Source organism: Lemur catta, chromosome X (assembly GCF_020740605.2).
Source record: "Lemur catta isolate mLemCat1 chromosome X, mLemCat1.pri, whole genome shotgun sequence".
NCBI classification, from domain to species: Eukaryota; Metazoa; Chordata; class Mammalia; order Primates; family Lemuridae; genus Lemur; species Lemur catta.
This window is the reverse complement of record NC_059155.1, coordinates 71,270,715-71,290,298: the sequence shown is the minus strand read 5'-3', so window position 1 is coordinate 71,290,298 and position 19,584 is coordinate 71,270,715. Positions and strand designations below refer to the sequence as shown.

At 43.5% G+C, this 19,584-nt stretch overlaps 1 protein-coding gene across 1 annotated transcript in view; it reads right to left on the bottom strand.

Annotated features, from left to right (window-relative positions):
• Positions 1 to 19,584, bottom strand: part of PRKX (protein kinase X-linked) — a 76,703-nt gene that overhangs the window by 9,896 nt on the left and 47,223 nt on the right. The window contains 3 exon segments of the mRNA XM_045537893.1: positions 5,167 to 5,224; positions 9,352 to 9,447; positions 17,189 to 17,308. Of these exon segments, the coding sequence (XP_045393849.1) occupies positions 5,167 to 5,224; positions 9,352 to 9,447; positions 17,189 to 17,308 (274 nt within the window).

Here is a 19,584-nt window from a genome sequence, read left to right as displayed (position 1 = left end):
TGGAAAGTCAGTACAGGACTCGGACTCAAACCAAGGTCATGTCGAGCCTGGGAGATCTTAGCGATGACACCACGTGACCTTCCAAATAACCATGTGCCTTCAGGGCTGTCTGCTCCATGCTCAGGGGAGACACCAGGGCCCACCTGTCCCAAGTGGTCAGGTGTGGATGCACCCTCCTTCCTTGCCATTACAGGCATGGAAACTTTGTTATCAGCTCAACGTGAGACGGCAGAAGAAATAAACACATGCTCTCTGAGAACTGGACCCACTGCATAGGAATTCAACATTACGCTCTTAATGTGTGTTCTCACTTCACGTTTTTGTAAAGTTTTAAATTTCTTATCTTCAAAAAAGAATCCTGTCCATGATCCTATCTCGAATAGGAAAAAAAAGAGCCACGTGAATTTTTTTTTGACTTTTTCTCCCATCCCGTTGTTTAGTCAACTTTTCCCTTTCCTATCAGAAAATGTTATTTTCCATCTATAGTGAAGTCGAATATCAAATGGTTGTTGAGATTTGCCATGAGTTATGCTGTGAATGGAAGTGAGACTTTTACCCGTAATTAGATAAAATTCTAGTTTAGATATTAAGGGATGTGTGTGTTTATATACTCATACACATATTTACATATGTACACACACACATACTTCATATATACAGTGTATAAGTGGTTGTAAAATTCTAGTTTGGATCTTGTGTGTCTATATATATATACTTTCTATGCATACCTTTTATACTGTATATATACACATTTTATATACTGAATATATATATATTTTTTAGGCTTAGGAATAAAATTATACTAAGTATGCTTTTTATATTTAGGGATGTGTGTGTTTATATACTCATACGCATATTCACATATGTATACACACATATAGATACTTTATATATACAGTATATAAATGGTGGTTAAATTCTAGTTTGGATCCTGTGTGTGTGTGTATATATACTTTATATACACATTTTTTATACTGTATATATACACAACTTTATATACGGTATATATACACTTTTTATGCTAAAGGGTAAAATGACACTAAGTACACTTTTTACATTAAGGGATGTGTGTGTATTCTCGTACACATATTTACATATACATACACACACATATATACTGTATATACTCTGTATATACAGTATATAAGTAGTAATAAAATTCTAGTTTGGATACTGTATATACATACACACACTTTTTATACTGTATATATAATGTGTATATATACACATACAGTATGCAAACTACAATTTTATCTACTACATATATATGTCGGATATGAAGTGTATGTATGTATTTGTGTGTATACAGTCATGCACCACATAACAACGTTTTGGCCAACAATGCACTGCATGTACAATGCTGGCCCCAAATGATTATAACGAACCTGGAACATTCTTATCTGCTAGTGACATGCAGGCATCGTAACATCTCAGCGCGACACATACCTCATGTGCTTGTGACGTGCTGGTGTACACAAAGCTACCGCACTGCCAGCTGTACAAAAGTACATGCACACAATTGTGTACAATACATAACACTGGATCATGATCAATGACTCTGTTACTGGGTTATGTATGTACTATATTACACCTTTTATTGTTATTTCAGGGTGTTCTTCTATTTAAAAAAAAAAGAAAAAACTGTCATACAGCCTGAGGCAGCTCCTTCAGAAGGTATCCAGAAGAAGGCACTATTATCATAGGAGGTGACAGCCCCACACGCGTGTTCCTGCCCCGGAAGACCTTGCAGTGGGACAAGACATGCAGGTGAAGACAGTGATATTAGCGATCCGGACCCTGCGTAGCCCTAGGCTCATGTGTGTGCTTGTGCCTTAGTTTTGAACAAAAAAGTTTAAGAGCAAACAATAAAAATTAAAAATTTTCAAACAGAGAAAAGCTTACAGAATAAGGATATAAAGAAAGAAATATTTTTTCGTAGAGCTGTACAATTTTTTTTTTTTTTAGGCTAAGTGTTATTTTTAAAAAGAGTCAAAAAATTTAAGATCACTAAAACATTTACATAGAAAAAAAGTTAGTGAGTTAAGGTTGATTTATTGTTGAGGAAAGGAAAATATTTTTCATAAATTTAGTGTAGTCTAAGTGTGCAGTGTTTATACCGTCTACAGAAGTGCACGGAAATGTCCCAGGACTGCAAATCCACTCAGCACTCACTCGCTGACTCACCCAGAGCAATTTCTAGTCCTGCAAGCCCCATTCATGGTAAGTGCCCTATACAACTGCACCACTTTGCATCTGTGTTTAGATAAACAAACACTTACCATTGCCTTACAACTGCCTACGATACTCAGGACTGGAACATGTTACAGAGGTCTGCAGCCCAGGGGCAACAGCTATTCCATATACCCTGAGCGTGTAGGATACGCCGTCTAGGTTTGTGACAATGCACACAAGAGTGTCTGCACAAGGATTAGATCACCTAACGACACATTTCTGAGAACTTAACCCCACCGGTAAGCGATGTAAGATATTATGTGTACATACAATACATAACGTGTATAAACATACATACCTTAGTCTTTGGAGGGCAAAAGTGAAGTATGTGTACATATAAAATACTATAATATATATACACACATACCACACATACTGTGTATACATATGGTGTATAAAGTATATAAAAATGCAATGTGCATATGTATATATACACACCCCCCACACACTTCACATATCATATTTGAAGTACATGAAAATGTACTGAGTATGTGTGCATATACACACACACCACATATGCTTCATATAAAGTATATAAAAATGCAATGTGTATGTATATGTACACACACATATATACACACATTATATGCTTTATGCACATGTGTGTATATGGTATATAAAGTATATAAAAATGCAATGTGTATATGTATACACACATTTATATATACACTTTATATACTTTATGCACATGTGTGTATATATATGGTATATAAAGTATATAAAAATACAATATGTACATGTATATATACATACACCACATACTTGATACACAATATATAAAAATGCAATGTGTATATACACATATATTATATATACACTTTATATACTTTATGTAGTATGTATATATAGTGCATAAAGTATATAAAAATGCAATGTGTACATACAGATACACACATATATTAATAAGCACGTTATATATTGTACACAGGAACGTGTGTGTGTGTGTGTGTGTGTGTGTGTGTGTGTAAAGCCATCTAACATGAAAGAAAGAGGAAAAGATCTTAAGCGCAGGAAATTTTCCAAGCATGGAGGATGGAGCAGCGTCCGCCGAGGACGAAGGCCTTAAACAGAACGGTGATGCTTCCCGAAGAGAAAGGATTGTGGCTCCACGTGAAGAGGTGGCCCAGGGCAGAGCGGGAAACAGCAGGTGCATATTTTAAAACAGCATGTTGTACAAGAGAAATATGCATGAATTTTTACTTGTTCATTTAAAAAATAATAATATAAATTAGGCGGTTTCTTGAACCTCCTTCAGTCAAGTCTCCACATCAGGAAATCCTCGCCACACTTGAAGACCTGGCTCAGGTGTTTGGGAGCTTTTTCTAGTTTTCCTTAGACTGGGAAGGTTTGTTCTCCCCACGTCCACTACTGAGGTCATTCTGCTACTCTCAGAAAATTCTACGCATTGGTCATCCGTGTCTCCCCAAGCCCGGGCAAGGGGCCCTGCTCACTGCTAAATGGTTGCAATATTCAAACAGGACTTGTCCACTCTCAGAAAGAGCCGAGGCAAAAGCCAGTCCAGACCATGCAAACTGTGATTGGGACCTTATTCGGAAACAGAATCTTTGCAGATGTGATTAAGTCGAGATGAAGATATTAGGGAGGGCCCCAAACCCAATGACAGTGTCCCCCTAAGAGACAGCAGAGGGGACACAGACACAGAGGAGAAGCCACGTGGAGATGGAGGCAGGGGCTGGAGTGATGCGGCCACAAGCCCAGGGATGCCTGGAGCCCCCAGGAGCTGGGAGAGGCAGGAAGGAGCCTCCCTGGAGCCTGTGGAGGGAGCGCGGCCCCGAGACCCCTGCGTCTCACACTCCTGGGCTCCGGGCCTGGGAGAGGATGAATCTCTGTTGCTTTAACCCCCTAAGTTTGTTAGGGCAGCCACAAGAAACTCCTACAAACACAAACAGAGGGCCCTGAGAGATCTACATGGCTCGAGCGTCACACACTGGTTCCCTGTGTCTCTCTCTCCACATTGCAATTTCCAGGGTGAACGTGCACATCCGTGCCCATTCATGCCCCTCCAAGGGTGCCCGGGACTAGAGACAGCTCACATAAAATCCACGAATCCTAGCAAATGCAGGGATGCCAAAACAGAACCGGAACATGCATCCGAGACATCATACTGTTTATGGAGCACTCAGTTCCTTAATTATATTTCCCTCCACAGAAAAAGCATGTGGAAATCATACATGATGTGCACCTTCTAAAATAATCACCACTTCCCATAAAGATGCGTCCACCTGTGTTCAGGGCAGACCTGTCACAGCAGCTCAAAGGGGGGAAGAGCCCACAAGTCCATCAAAGGATGACTGGACAAATGGAAAGGGTCTCTCCGTAGAACCGAACAGTAACCGGCCATAAAAAGGCATGAAGTCACCACACAGATGAACCCAGAAAACACTAAGTGGAAGAAACCAGGCACAGAAGGTCATGTTTGTGCCATTCTATTTTCAGGAAAGCCCAGAAACTTATGGAGAAAGAAAGTAGATTAGTGGTTGTTTAGGGCAAGAGGTGACGGAAGGACACTAGAGTGAACGATGAAGAAGATAGAATTTCCTTTTGGAGGTGATGAAAATGCTCTACAATTAATCATGGTGGTGGTTGCACGTAACCACATGAATACTAAAAGCCACTGAATCGCACATTTTCAATGGGTAAATTGTAGGGCATGTGCAGGCTCTCTCAGTAGGGCTGGTTAAAAACTAAAACAATATAATGCATGATAACTTATAAATTGCTGTTGCACCATTGGCTTGTGTGGAGAGGTGGGGAGATCCGGGGATCTTGGGGGCCCAGAAACCCAGCTTTGAAACACAACCAAGAACTAAACATGAACACGCTTTGGTTTCTATCTATAAACATCGACATTGGTGTCAAACGTCGGCAGTTTGCATCAGACACCACTTAGTATCCGTGCGATGAAAAACTTACCTTCATGTTTCCCAGCCGCTTTGTTCTGTCCACAACGAGCAGTTTCTTAATGAGGTCTCTAGTCAGGGGAAGGAGACAAAAACGACACGAAAATCTTAATATCGCCCCGAGCACACACGGGACATCATCAGAGATAGAGTCTACACACTACAATGTGTGCGTTTGCAACGCAGCACAATTTCCGATTTGGCAAAACGTTTCCAGTGTTCGCTTCTTGACCGTCATAGCGGTTCTGAAACAACTTATGCGAGGCTGTGCATGCGGCCAGACCTAAGAGAAGCCGGCGGATTCAATCTCCATAAAGAAAATGCGCTTCTGAACAGGGCGGCGTGAGAAATTTGTGTGGCTGCGGGGAGGGACCGACACTTCCCGTAAATACACCCGTCAGACTGTCCCCACGGAACAGAAGACAGCTGCTCTCAGCAAAATAAACAGCCGCGCTTTGCACGCCCGGGGGTCTGCTTATTGACGGCATTCCTGCTTTAAAACGCCGGGTTCTCGCGTAAGCACACAAATTAGGATGGGTCTGTGAGGGTCTGCTTGTTCACTTAGGTCTTTCCTTTGAAATGACAGATAGTGTCAGAAATAACAAGAAGACGGTCCAGGGAGGATGGGGAGTTGGCAAGGAGGTTGAAGACTTCCAGAGGATGAGGGGGCTTCTGAGATGAAAAGTGGTGGTGTGAAAAGGATGGTGTGTGTGTGTGTATGCATGGAATATGTAGCGTATACTGTAATAATATATATAGACATAACACAGGATATGCATAATAAATACAGGATATATTATTAATATGTATAGTATATATCATACTATGAATATAACACCAAATATAATATAAACTATAATAACATAATATAATATAATATAATATAATATAATATAATATAATATAATATAAAGTTCTCCCAAACAATCCAATACCCGCAGATCCAAGCTCAGCCGTCTAAGCTGTCCTGACATAAACTCTGCCCCAGGGTGTGTACCACAAATTGGGCTCAAGACACACTTGGGTTCTCCAACCAGCAGAGAACACTTAAACAACTCAATTGACGTCCTATTCTCAGGACAGGCTGTGAATTTCGCAGGTCCCTACTGAAACTTTTTGGCAAGCAAGACCTATCCCCGAAGAGCTTCCGGACACTGTGCATATTCTGAATTACGACAGGAGAGGATGCCTGTCGGACTTCCCTGCCATCCTTGCCTCCAAGTGAAATATCAGAGCCCACCCGCCCGGCTAAGGCTGGGATTTTGTGACCGTCTGGTGAAGGAGGGAGAGGTTTGCACAGGGCAGGGGATATAAAATCACTGAAAAGTTAGGACAAGACCCTCCCCAAAGACATTCCCAAGTAAACATGGAGGTTTGTTTTATTTTTTAATTTTGGTATTATTTACTCCACTGTTGGCTGGATTAGTGCAGATGCTTAAAGCTGGATGGACGGGGCTTGTAAGAAAACAAAGGTCTATTTAAAATACTAAAGTGAGCTCTTGCAAACCAGTGTGGAAGGCAAGGAGTGCAGATGAAAGGGAGTCCCCCAAAAACTCAAGGCCACGCAAAGGAGCGTGGCCGTGGGTGGGCAGCTCAACCCCAGGATGGGCTCTGTGTCTGCCGGCGACCTCTTCATTCACCGAGGCCAAACTGCAAGTCTTCCTGACTACCCTGGTGCCGGCTGACTGCTCTCTGATGCACATACTATCAGGCACGGATAAACAAAAATACAAACAAACAAAAACCGCTCGCAGTTCATAGCTCTACCAACTTGGTGACAAGTCCCAAAGCTTTGCTTCTTCTTTTGTTTTTCTCTCCTTTTTAATTATATACATATTTCTATAAGAAATTTCAATCTCAGTGCAAGAACCCATTTGCCTTGGCAACACATTCACGCCGTCCAATGTTAAAAGGTGCAGGAACCGACGTACGACTTTAAGAATCTGAGAACAGAATTCTACCGTCACAGACACCCGGGGGTGACTGGTTTGGATGAGAAAGGACTCGTTCGGTGGTGCAAAAACAATTTACGTACCCAAAGCGTTTGCACCCCCTTGATACTCTGAAATAAAATAAAAATAAAAATAAAAAAAAATGCCAAGACAGTTTTCTCTTCTCAACAACAATAAAGTATGAGAAAAAGATAAGGCAAAAGACTGCACTTTGATGAGGCTTCTATTTGCTCTACAAAACACTGGAAACCTACTCCCTAAAAAAATTTAAAAAAAGGAAACATGCTCAATACTTAATTTAAATGACGTGGCACCTTCACACCAATGACGGAATCCATGATCCGATACCTAAGGATAGTCCCTTCTCTTGGAAGACTTTAAGTCATTCCCAGCAAGAAGAAAAGAAATATACCCCGTGACCTTCTGAGATGCCCAAGACCCTTAGACATCTACAGAAGAAAGGGGCTGTTTGGCAGGAATGCAAGAGATCACCCACATTTATTGTGCCTGAAGCAAGTTGTGCCGAGGGGAACACCTTATGTGCCCACCATGGGCTGGGTTCCGCCAACGTGCACCTCACACACACCTGGAGCTCGTCCCAGGAGAATTCCCGGCAGGCAGGGTGGCCGTCAATTGGCAGAGAGATCTGTCGGTGGGTATGGTTAGACTCTAATCTAACGGAATTGCTGGTTAACAGCGGATAAATATATATCTCGATTTTAAACGTGCCTTGACATCCATGTGAAACAATGCCGTTTGACTCAGTGGGGATTTGAGCCCTGGGAGAGAAATCCTATAGGATCGTTTTCATTTCTTTCTAGAGCAATTGATTTTTGGGTGCAATATATTCCTTCAAACTTTAGTCTTAATGTTCACTGGACAGGGTGCCCCTTTGTAGATCATTTATTGTTAAACGGAGCCTCCTTTTCTTGCTGCAGTCTTGTCAAGCTTGCCTGGTGTGTCGAACGCAACGCAAACTCAAGCCAAGAGAAAGACTATGTCACCTTCTGTTCACTCGAAGGATCTGTGGTTAGGATGAGTGAGGCACGTTCCCCACCAGGACACTTAACTGCACAGAGACAGTTGCCCCATTAAAGGGTATGTCGATAGGCCAGGCGCGGTGGCTCCCACCTGTAATCCCAGCACTGTGGGAGGCCGAGGTGGGAGGATCGCTTGAGGTCAGGAGTTCGAGACCAGCCTGAGCAAGAGCGAGACCCTGTCTCTACTAAAGACAGAAAAATTAGCCTGTGTGTCCTGGCACATGCCTGTAGGCCCAGCTACTCCGGAGGCTGAGGCAGGAGGATCGTTTGAGCCCAGGAGTTTGAGGTTGCTGTGAGCTATGATGATGATGCCACTGCACTCTAGCCCAGGTGACATAGCAACACTGTGTCTCAAAAAATAATAAAAATGAAATAGAATAGAATAAAACAAAAGGCACGTCCATGCTAGCCTGGTCTGTAAGTTTACACTGAATGCAGTTTCCACAGGCTATTCAAAGACAGTAGCCCAAACAAGAGAACAGTTTAGCTCTCAATTTAATGCATTTAGCTCCATTTTGCAATTAGGTGGGGTTGCTGCCCCCACCCACTCATCTGGGAAATACCGTGGAACAAACAGAAATCAGGACTCTCGATGGTAAAAACGGCTACAAGGTGGCCCGATGCAGGATGGAGGAAGGTGTTTGGAAAAGCAAAAGCATCCTTATATTTAAAAAATAAAAAAAACACACACTTTATTCCCTATTGACACAACTCTGATGAGATGCACAGCCAATGCTACCAATATTCATTAAATGCAACTATTCACGCTCATCACTGAACTAAATTTAGCATGAAAAAAAGAACTTTAAGGGTGAGCATAAGTGAAGCCAGACAGAAAAGATAAAACTCTGCTAAATCCATGGACGGTTCTGCCAACCACAAACGTAGCTCAGAGAGGAGGCTCCGTCTGGTCCAGCACCAAGACCGTGTCTCACAACGTATGATAACAGATTCCCTCACTTGCTCATTTTAAGCATCATTTATCTCCAAAGGAATGAACTATGGCCAAGAGTCATTACGATGTGAAATCTCATTAAAGAATAATTAAAACCTTTTCCCCCTTTTCGTGGAAAAGATGACAGATCCCAAATAGTTCCAGCACAGCCCCATGGAATCATGCAATATGGTGTCCCGATGACTGAATCCTTCAACTGGGATCTCAGACGCTTTAAAAATAAACACACCCGATGACGAGGGTTTACTTACTTCGCACTGAAGTCCAAATGTCTGGGGAAATCTATTTTGCCTCCAAGAATTTTCTGGTAGATGCCAAACGGGTTGTCATCAAAAAACGGAGGAAACCTGTCAGAAGAATAAACATCTATTTTTAGCGGAGACCAAGCGTGGAAAAAATTCTCCGCTTTTGTAACGATTGCCATCTCTCCTTAACATGCTCAGAGAATGATTTATTTCACATGCAGTCTCTCCTTGCACGCTGAAGTCATCGCTATCGCGAGACACACAGATGGTTCCGAGAGGCGAGGTGTGGTGTCCTAAGACCCACGGGTAGGACAGGGTCCCTTGGATGGGAAGTGATGACCATTTAGGAGGTATCTGCTGACCAGCTGAACAGGAAGCAAGCAATGCCTTAGGGGCATCTCATTCAGAAGCACTAACTGTATACCAAACACCTTGTGCGTAAATGCTTTCTGAAGTTCATGGCCAAGAATGGAACTCAAACCTCTCAACAGCAAAGAAACAAACAATCCAATTTTAAAAATGGGCAAATGGTCTACACAGACATTTCCCAAATGAAGACATACAAATGGCCAACTGGTGTATGAAAAAATGCTCAACATCACTAGTCATCGGGGAAGCGCAAATCCAAACCACAATGAGGTACTGCCCCACCCCAGTTAGGATGGCTATGATCAAAAAGACAAAAAATAAAATAAAATAAAACAACAAATGCTGGTGAGGATATGGAGAAAAGGGAAGTCCTGTACACTGTGGGAATGTAAACTAGTACAGCCACCACGGAGAGCGGCATGGGGTGTCCTCAAAAAAACTACAGTTAGAACTACCATATGACACCACAATCCCACTGCTGGGAATTTACCCAAAAGAAAGAAAATCAGTACATCAAAGAGGTATCTGCAGCCTCGTGTTTAATGCAGCACTATTCACAAGAGCCAAGATACGGAATCAACCTAGGTGCCCCTTGACAGGTGAAGGGATACAGAGAATCGTGGTGTGCAGACACAATGGAAGACTATTTGGCCGTAAAAGAGACTGAAGTCCTGTCATTTGCAGCAACATGAATGGAAGCGGAAGACACTATATTAAACGAAATAAGCCCGGAATAGAAAGTTCAACATTGTATCTTCCCACTCATATGTGGAAGATTTTTTTTAAAAGTTGATCTTGTGGAAGTAAAACTAGAACAAAGGATACTAGAGGTTGGGAAGGTAGGAAGGAGGGAGGGATAGGAGGAGATTTGTTAAAGAACACAAAATCACAGAGAGGAGGAACAAGTTCCAGTTCAACAGCACCGTAGCATGAGTATAGTTAACAATACAATGTTACATAGTATCAAGCACCTCGAAGGAGAATATTGAATGTTCCTAATGCAAAACAAAATAACTGTTTGAGATGATGGACTCTCTAATTACCCTGATCTGATCACTATACATCACACGTCCTGTGACATCACTGTGCACCCCATGAATAGGTACAATTATTATGTGGCCATGAAAAAAATAAAAAAATAATTTTTAAAAATAAAAGTTTCTTGCAGTGAATACAGCGCTCCGGCCAAGAATGGGATCTTTCTTGAGACAGGGCTGTTGGTGTCATTTTGCAATCAGCCGTATCTGAATCTCCGGTGTTGAACAATCCACCTTAGGACTTAGAAAGTCAACGTTGCTTTCTAGCTTGGACCTTTATACAACAGAGATCTGGCCCAAGGGTTGACAGACTATGGCCCACCGTCTGCTTTTGTCAATAAAGTTTTATTGGCACACAGCCACCCCCTTCTTTTACTCAGGCCATCTTGTTTCCTTAGGATCCTCTGTGGCTACTTTTCAGCTACAACAGCAGAGCTGGGAGTTGCAACTGAGACCTCGTGGCATGCAAAGATGCACATATTTACTCTCTGGCTCTTTGCAAAAAAAAAAAAAAAAATTATTGACCTCTGGAGTAGGAGAAGATGGGAATACATGAATGCACAGCCTTGAATCTAGCAGCAAGTATCTAAAAGCAAGACTTTCAGACTATGCCGTGTTGCTGGTATCATAGCACAGGTTGTAGTCTTAGTGTAGAAAACAACAGACCTCTCTATGAATATCTGGAAATACATTGTAAAACTCTGAAATGATCTAAAGAAGAAATATACTTAAAGCCGCAAAGACCAAGATAAATCCAAGAAACTCTGGCAGTCAAATAAATACACACTGGATCCCTGCCTACCCTCGGGTGCAAGTTACACTCCGATAAGTTCTCACATTGCCCAAGGCAAAGACGCAACTCACAATGTATTTTCTGTTCAGCTTCTTTTGAACTAGATACTCTAATTCAGGGATATGAGCAATTCAGATATCTCATAAAACGAAGTTTTGAAATGATTTTCTGAATCATGACCACAGATTTCAATAAGCAAAAATAATTCTCCTGTCGATTCCTGGTAACTTTCTGACTTTTTTTATTTTAAAGAAAAACAGTATGTTGGGCAGAATGAAGGTGCCCCACATTTATGTTCTGACCCCAACAACCTGTCAGTGGGATCTAATTTGGAAGTAGCATTTTTGCAGATGTAATTAGTTAAGATGAGGTCATCGTGGATCAGGGTGGTCCCTAAACCCGGTGAACAGTGTCCCCCTAAGAGACAGCAGAGGAGACACAGACACAGAGGAGAAGCCACGTGGAGATGGAGGCAGGGGCTGGAGTGATGCGGCCACAAGCCCAGGGATGCCTGGAGCCCCCAGGAGCTGGGAGAGGCAGGAAGGAGCCTCCCCTGGAGCCTGCAGGAGGGAGCGTGGCCCGAGACCCCTGCGTCTCACACTCCTGGGCTCCGGGACTGGGAGGGGACAAACTCCTGTTATTTAAGCCCCCAGTCTGTGGTCACCTCAGCCCCAGACACTCATACACAGAGTATACACATTAACTCTCCACACACACCACAGAGAAGTGAGAGTAGAAACATCTGAAGAAAAACAAAGAACAGAAAGGTGATGTACGAAAGTCAGAATCAATGTGAAAGTTGACAGAAAAGGCAGGTTAATGGGAAAACGAAAGGTATTATACTAACTTAGCTGAATGCAAGATGCAACATGGCACTAAAATGGCCTTTTATTCTTAAGGAACATTTAGGTTCCTTCGTTTTACAGTTTGGCATGAAGGTGAGTGTTTCAACAGCCCTATCTCTCTGAGCTGCCGGGTCTGGAGGTAGGGGCTTCCATATTGAAAAACCACCTAGACCAGACTCAAAAGCTAAAGTCCACATAGAGACATCCATCCAATCCTCCCCAAGCAAGAAGCTTTGGGTGCCAACAATCCCCCAGCCCTACCTTCCCCACCCGAGGCACTTTCTCCACCAGTAGTTGGGGGAGTCATACTGCTTTTTCTCCGGGTTTGGGAGGCGGCCCCGTCTGAATACACTCAGCTGTCTGATTCTATCAGGGAAACGTACAAATTTGGGAAGGGAACATTAAACTCCGGGAGAAAATGTGTCATACATACCTAAAACCATTTATGGAGAATATTAAAGAAAGCGCTCTTGGAAAGCAGGCGTTACATGATAATATCATGGGAAAGGTATGTAATAAGTGGAAAAAATAATAAAAAGTGAGCACTAACTCATCTCGCCTGAAGGAAAAAGCAGAGACAGCGTGCAGCACCGGAGGGCACGTCCCTCTGAAAGCCTCACACTTCTGTCTCCAAGTGGACGAACTGCTTCCAACTCTCAGCAAGCGGGAAATGATGCTCGTTCTATGGGACTTGGCATTTTAAGCAACTTAAAGTTGTCTCTGGTGACAGCTATCCTTGGAAGGGCAATCGGCATGAGAGTAGCCTCAAGATGTTCATCTTAAAAATTCACACCAATTTTGTCACTAGCACTATTATTTAACACACTGCCTTCCACACACAAGGAAAAACAATTTTTTTTCCCCTTGGGGCCATGGTGTTTTATTATGAAAATAGAATAAAAAAGTTTGAAAACAACCATTTGATACCCAAAAGAAAAAAAGACATTCTATAAAAGAGACATCTGCACTCAAATTTATGGCAGCACAATTCACAATTGCAAAGATGTGGAAACAACCCAAGTGCCCATCAATGCATGAGTGGATTAATAAAATATGGTCTATGTACACCATGGAGTTCTACTCAGCCACAAAAAACAATGGTGACGTAGCACCTCTTGTATTATCCTGGATGGAGCTGGAGCCCATTGTTCTAAGTGAAATATCCCAAGAACGGAAAAACAAGCACCACATGGACTCACCATCAAATTGGAACTAATCAATTAACACTTATGTGCACATATGGAAATACCATTCATCGGAAATCAAACAGGCGGGAGGGGGAGGAGGAGATGGGTAAATTCACACCTATGGGTGCAATGCAAACTATTTGTGGGATGGACACACTTATAACCTTGACTCAAACGGTACAAAAGCAATTTATATAAGCAAAACTTTTGTACCCCCATACCATTTTGAAATAGTAATAAAAAAACTTCAAAAACAAAATGATCCTTTCTAATTTAATGAAAAATTTGTTGTTTTAATTGTTTTCTGTGCGTGAGTTATATGCAACTTGAAAAACAGTTCTCGCAGCTCCCAAGGGGAAGAGAGCTGTGAGTTACAGATGGTTCACGAGGCCCCAGGCTCCAAACTAACATGAGTTAAATACAACTCACATGGCAGTTAATGTGTTAATCAGGAAAACTGTAATGTAAATATTCTACCCATCTAAATCTTCCAGTGTAATGTACTGTCCGGGAAGGCGAGGTACGACAGGTGCTGTGACCCAGTGTGCTGCCTCTGAGTCCCAGAAACACCCCGGTTTGAAAAAATACTGTCCCCCAAACTGTCAGCTACCGCTTTACCTGCCCAAGGTGGGCTGACCTCAGAAAGGCACGTGCAAGAAAAGGAAGAAAGATGTTTCTAGAGAGAGGTGGGAAGGTGGAAGGGGTCTCACTGCAATGTCACACACCTTTAGATTCTTCCTCAAAGCTTCCTGCCTTGATGCTTTCATGCTAAAAGATGAAATCGGACAACACAGGCTGGCTGAGGTTGAGCAGGAATGAGGAACTCCGCTGTCAGGCACAGCGCCAAGAGCAAGGAACGGGGCATGCGAGGATGGGGCGCAGCGTAGGGAAAGAAAAAAGCCCCCGGGCTCTGGGACCAGCTTACAGGTGAGGCTGCCCCACGGGCAGGGCACAGGCAACACCTGGGGGCAAGTGTGAGGGGCAGTGGGACGGTGTGGTCCAAGGAGGGGCCGTGTCCGGAGGCAGGTGGACCCCATACACACCGTCCGAGAGCCGCACATGGAAAGGAGCTCTCTCCAGCTCTGGTCTGGTCATCCCAGAAAGCCAAGAGCGGGCTCTGTAGGATGACAGACACACCTGGTGGCTGGCGTGGGGACAGGACACTTCCGGCTGCTCTGAGGAACAGGGTCTGCAGGCAGGGGAGTGCACAGGTGCAGGGGATGGTGCGGAAGCTGTGGAGACGTCCAGGTGAGCGCTGAGCTGGCCAGAGCGGAGGGAGGGACAGCCGGGAAACGCCCGGGAGGGGTCTGGGGTCAGCCAGGCTCGGAATACAACGTATGGATTCATCGCTCTCCAAAGATACACCCAGAAAGTGGGCTCTAACTAGAAAGGCGGGAAATGGAAACAGGCCCCCTGCAAATGCATACCTCCCTCCTAGTCTGAAATGCACCCTGTGCTTGCATTAGGTTTTAATTATTCATGATCAAGTATGCTAATAATAGAGCCTGCTAATACATTATAATTATATTTTCTCTTCAGCTGCATTGCAATATTTCGATATGTTCTAATATTCTGCTACATTATATCCTAGTAATAATTCTGATAATTTTATATAATTCTAATGTAATAGTTTTAATAGCGCCTAATATTCCACTCTAATTCTATCCTATCCCAATAATTTTCTATTATAGTCTAACGTATTATGTTCTAGTAGTGCATTGCATTGATACTATTCTATGTCACACTCTGTCCTAAGAATAAAGACAGACATTGGGGAACATAAATATTACTTTATTTAAAACCGTTAGATGGGGGGAGGGTGGGGGGGCAAGGGCAATATGTGTAACCTAAACTTTTGTACCCCCACAATATGCTGAAATAAGAATATATAATAATAATAAAATAAATACATAAATAAGACCATTAGCTGCAAGGATTCAAAAATCCGCAGGCAACGCTGCCATCTGGTGGTCAATGATATTATGGCAGGAAAGGTGCAAGTTATTTTTTTTTTTTTAGAATTTAATATTTATTTTGAAAAGTACATAAGAGGTAGGAGAGGCTTATCAAAAATTTTCAAAACTCAGCATATTTTTCTCATCTGCAGTAATCTAGAAACCTAATAAACATAAATTGAATCAAATTTTGATACTGTCTTTGACAAGAGAAAAATACCAAACGTCTCTAAAATTCATTTTGAAAATATGGTCTCAAGTCAAACCAAAAGTACTGACCACTGGTGTTCTGCAGAATACTGAGTTCTAAATGAACAAAAATTTGCATGCAGTTTTCTAGCTTTTAAGAGACACGTTTCTTTTTCATTAGAAAAGTTTCCTCTAGCGAATACAGTAATAGAGTAATAGCACAATTCTTATTCAGTCCCTCAATTTTCACAGGCAGAAATAGGGAATTTCATTTTCCCCCCATAGTTTTATGTATTGGTCTATGGGGTTCACCAACAGCAACACCCCTGGGCTGATACTCTCATAGATTTTGCTTAAATTATGAAGGAAGGAAAATAAAACAAAAATCCTGTAGGTCAAAACCAAATCACATAAACTGATTCTACTTCAGTAAATGAAGGGCAATTCTAAAATGCAAAATAATAGCACAGGTGCAGGTGCAACTGATTTCTAACCTTTTGTGTTGCTTGGCACTTCATGGGCTCGGGCGTATCATGAGATGTTTGGTTCTATATGATTTGCGAGATTCATCTGAGTCAAGAGTAATGGAAAATTCAAAAGAGCAAGAGGTAGACAGATGGGCAGGTAGAGAGAGATAAATAGATGGATGGATGGATGGATGGATGGATGGAGACCTATGTCAGGACAGACGGATGATATATAAATAGATGATAGATACATTACATGGACGGGTAGATGGGCAGATATAGACAGCTACGTATAGGTGATACAGGCAAGTAGACGGATGGATGGATGGACAGGTAGACAGGAGCCGCTATAAGCACATGGGACAATGACCACCGCCCCCTCCCCAGGTGAAGTCAGCGACTCCCTGGATTTACCAAGGGGGACGTCACGGTGCCACATCCTCCGCTCATCAGCCCTCCCCGCGGGCAGGGTGCCCAGAGGTGCCTCGCTGGCAGGAGAACGCCTGTCTGCCAAGGACAGGGAAGGTTGCCTGATCTTCACCCGCCACAGGCAATCAGATGCACACAAGACCTGAACACTGAATCACAGGTGACATCCTCCCCAGGGAGCAGGTGACCTGCCCGTCATCTGGACACAGGGCAGATGGCAGACCTGCCCCGACTTCCAAATGCCACCAACTGCACATGCAGATGCGCTTTCAGCAAAGCACACAGTCCCTCCTTCCTTGCACGCTGCACGTTCACAAACTTCTAAACTGCACTTTAACATTCTCTTTAAGGCAGACAGGGATGCGATATTTTCATACAAAAATCTCACCGCATCTTTCACAAGTTTGTGTTTTTTGACTCTCAGCGAAACAAGTTTACTTGCTGATTCACGTCACCAAGCCCGTCGGAGGGAGATGGGATGATGAGTACTGGCGACCCCCCCACACACACACACACCCAGCGGCACCCTGGGGTCGGGCGGGTGGAGGGGGCGCGGCCCGAGCTCTACTTACCCCGAGAGCATCTCGAATATCAGGATGCCGAGGGCCCACCAGTCCACGGCTCTTCCGTGGCCCTTGCTCTGGATGACTTCCGGGGCCAGGTACTCGGGCGTTCCGCAGAGGGTCCACGTCCTGTGCGGGCGACAGAGACAGGTCCCCGTGGGACTCAGCCCCACCCGGCTGAGGGATCCCCCACAGATTGCTTTGACAGTGACAATAACTCAGCTGACCGAAATTAAAACGATGCTCTCTTCCCCTCGCCCTGTGCATTTCACTTTACTATGTCAAAATAGCAACAGTATCTTCCTGATTCTTTTCCTTAGAAACAATGTACTGAGCCCCACAGTATCCAAACCACAGTCTTATTAACATGACTACCGTTGCAACTGCTGTTGCTACTATTGTTTCTCAGAAGCAAAGAAACAAACAAACCACAAAAAGTAGACAGTATCTGTCTTGGTATCAAACGTGGCATTGACAACAACGACTCAAGAGCCCATTCCTTCACCCCACAACTTTGCTCAATTTCCTTTTATCATAATTGCTATTTTTGGTGGTGTTGCTGTTACCGTTACCATGGGTACGCAAAAGCAAAAGAAAAAAAAAATGACACTCCCTGCATTAATATAAAACAGCACTTTTGAGAGGAAGGACTCAGGCGTTCCCTGGTGCAGCCCACCCGGGCAAGCCCGAAAAACCACGCGCTTGCTCTGTGCCCGTCAATAAGCAAACTGGATCCCGCGAGCCGAAGCGTAAAGGTGCTTTGGAATTCCCTTCCGCCTGCTCTTTAAAGACTGATGTGTTTCCAAGGCTTCAGTCTCAGCATCCCGTGGGGGTGCTGTCATTTTAACTTCATCGCCGGATTCTGGAAATTTTTAGGCAAGAGACATTGGGATGTTTTGAGATTCAATGGCACCAACTGCTTTGGAAAAAGATTTTCTCAGAAGAGGAGTTAAGGCTCCTGGAAAATTTAGCTTCTGGCACCACCTGGAGGCCAGTTGGCTGGAAGGAAAAGATTCTAAAATACAAGGGGTCCTGCTGGGTGGCCTTGGGACGTGTCATCCCCAAGTGGTGCTTTCTGGTTGGTTTGTCATCAATCATCGATTCCTCATGCTGCCTTAGTGACAGAGGCTGGCATTTTCCATCGATGATAGCATACAACTTAGAGATGTCAGCGGAAAACTTTACATATCTATAAATTTTAATTTAACAGTGTGGCTCTTTTGAACATAAAGAGAATTCTCTTTAAGAACAAATGGAGCTTGGGCGTATTGGTTCACAGCTGTAATCTCAACACTCTGGGAGGCTGAGGCAGGAGGATCGCTTGAGGCCAGCCTGGGTAACATAGCGAGACCCCCAACTCTACAAAACAAACAAAATAACTAGCCACATGTGGTGGCATGCGCCTGCAGTCCCAGCTATTCAGGAGGCTGAGCTAGGAGGATCACTTGAGTCTAGGAGTTTGAGATCAGCCTGGGCAACATAGCAAGACCCCATCACTACAAGAGATTTAAAAAAATTAGTTGGGCATGGTGGTGGCACCTGTAGTCCCAGCTACTCAGGAGGCTGAGGCAGGAGGATCCCTTGAGCCCAGGAGTTGGAGGCTGCAGTGAGCTATGATGACACCACTGTACTCTAGCCCGGGTGATGGAGCGAGACCCTGTTTCCCACCCATACCATGAAGCCTGTCCACCGGGCACAGTGATACTCATGCTGAGGACAGCACAATCCCTTTTTATCCCCCAGGTACATGTGTGGGCCTCCCAGGAGCTCAGCCTCCGCTGCTGATATTCCTTCCGTGAGGACTGTATTTTGCTCTTATGGGGGAAAGGACAATTTAAAAATAATACTCACCCCATCCTTATATAACCCAGCTATAAGAGAATTCTCTTGACATTTAAAAATAGCCATGATGCTTAATTAAAATCTACAGATCTGTAAAGTTTCTGTGACTTCCCTAAATTATATGTCTGACCACGCACTCGAGGGCTGAGACCACGATCGGTGAGTTTGTCACTAAGACAGCTCTGGAAGAGGAAGCGATGGGGGTTTCTGTGAGCGAAGACTCCACATTGACTCCTGGTCGGTGAAAAGAAGAAGGTCAAAGGGCATAGACAACCACCTCACACCCATTAGGATGTGTACTATTAAAAACCCAAGTGCTCAAAAACTAATTCCATAGAGGCAGGTAACAGATAAGTTTGTCCTCTGTGTCTCACATTCTCTGCACATTATCAAGTATGAAGCCTATCTTTTTTTTTGAATTATTTATTATTATTTTTTGAGACAGGGTCTGGCTATGTTGTCCAGGCTGGAGTGTAGTGGCATCATCATAGTTCACTGCAGCCTCCAACTCACGGGCTCAAGCGATTCTCCCACCTCAGCCTCCCGAGTAGCTGGGACTACAA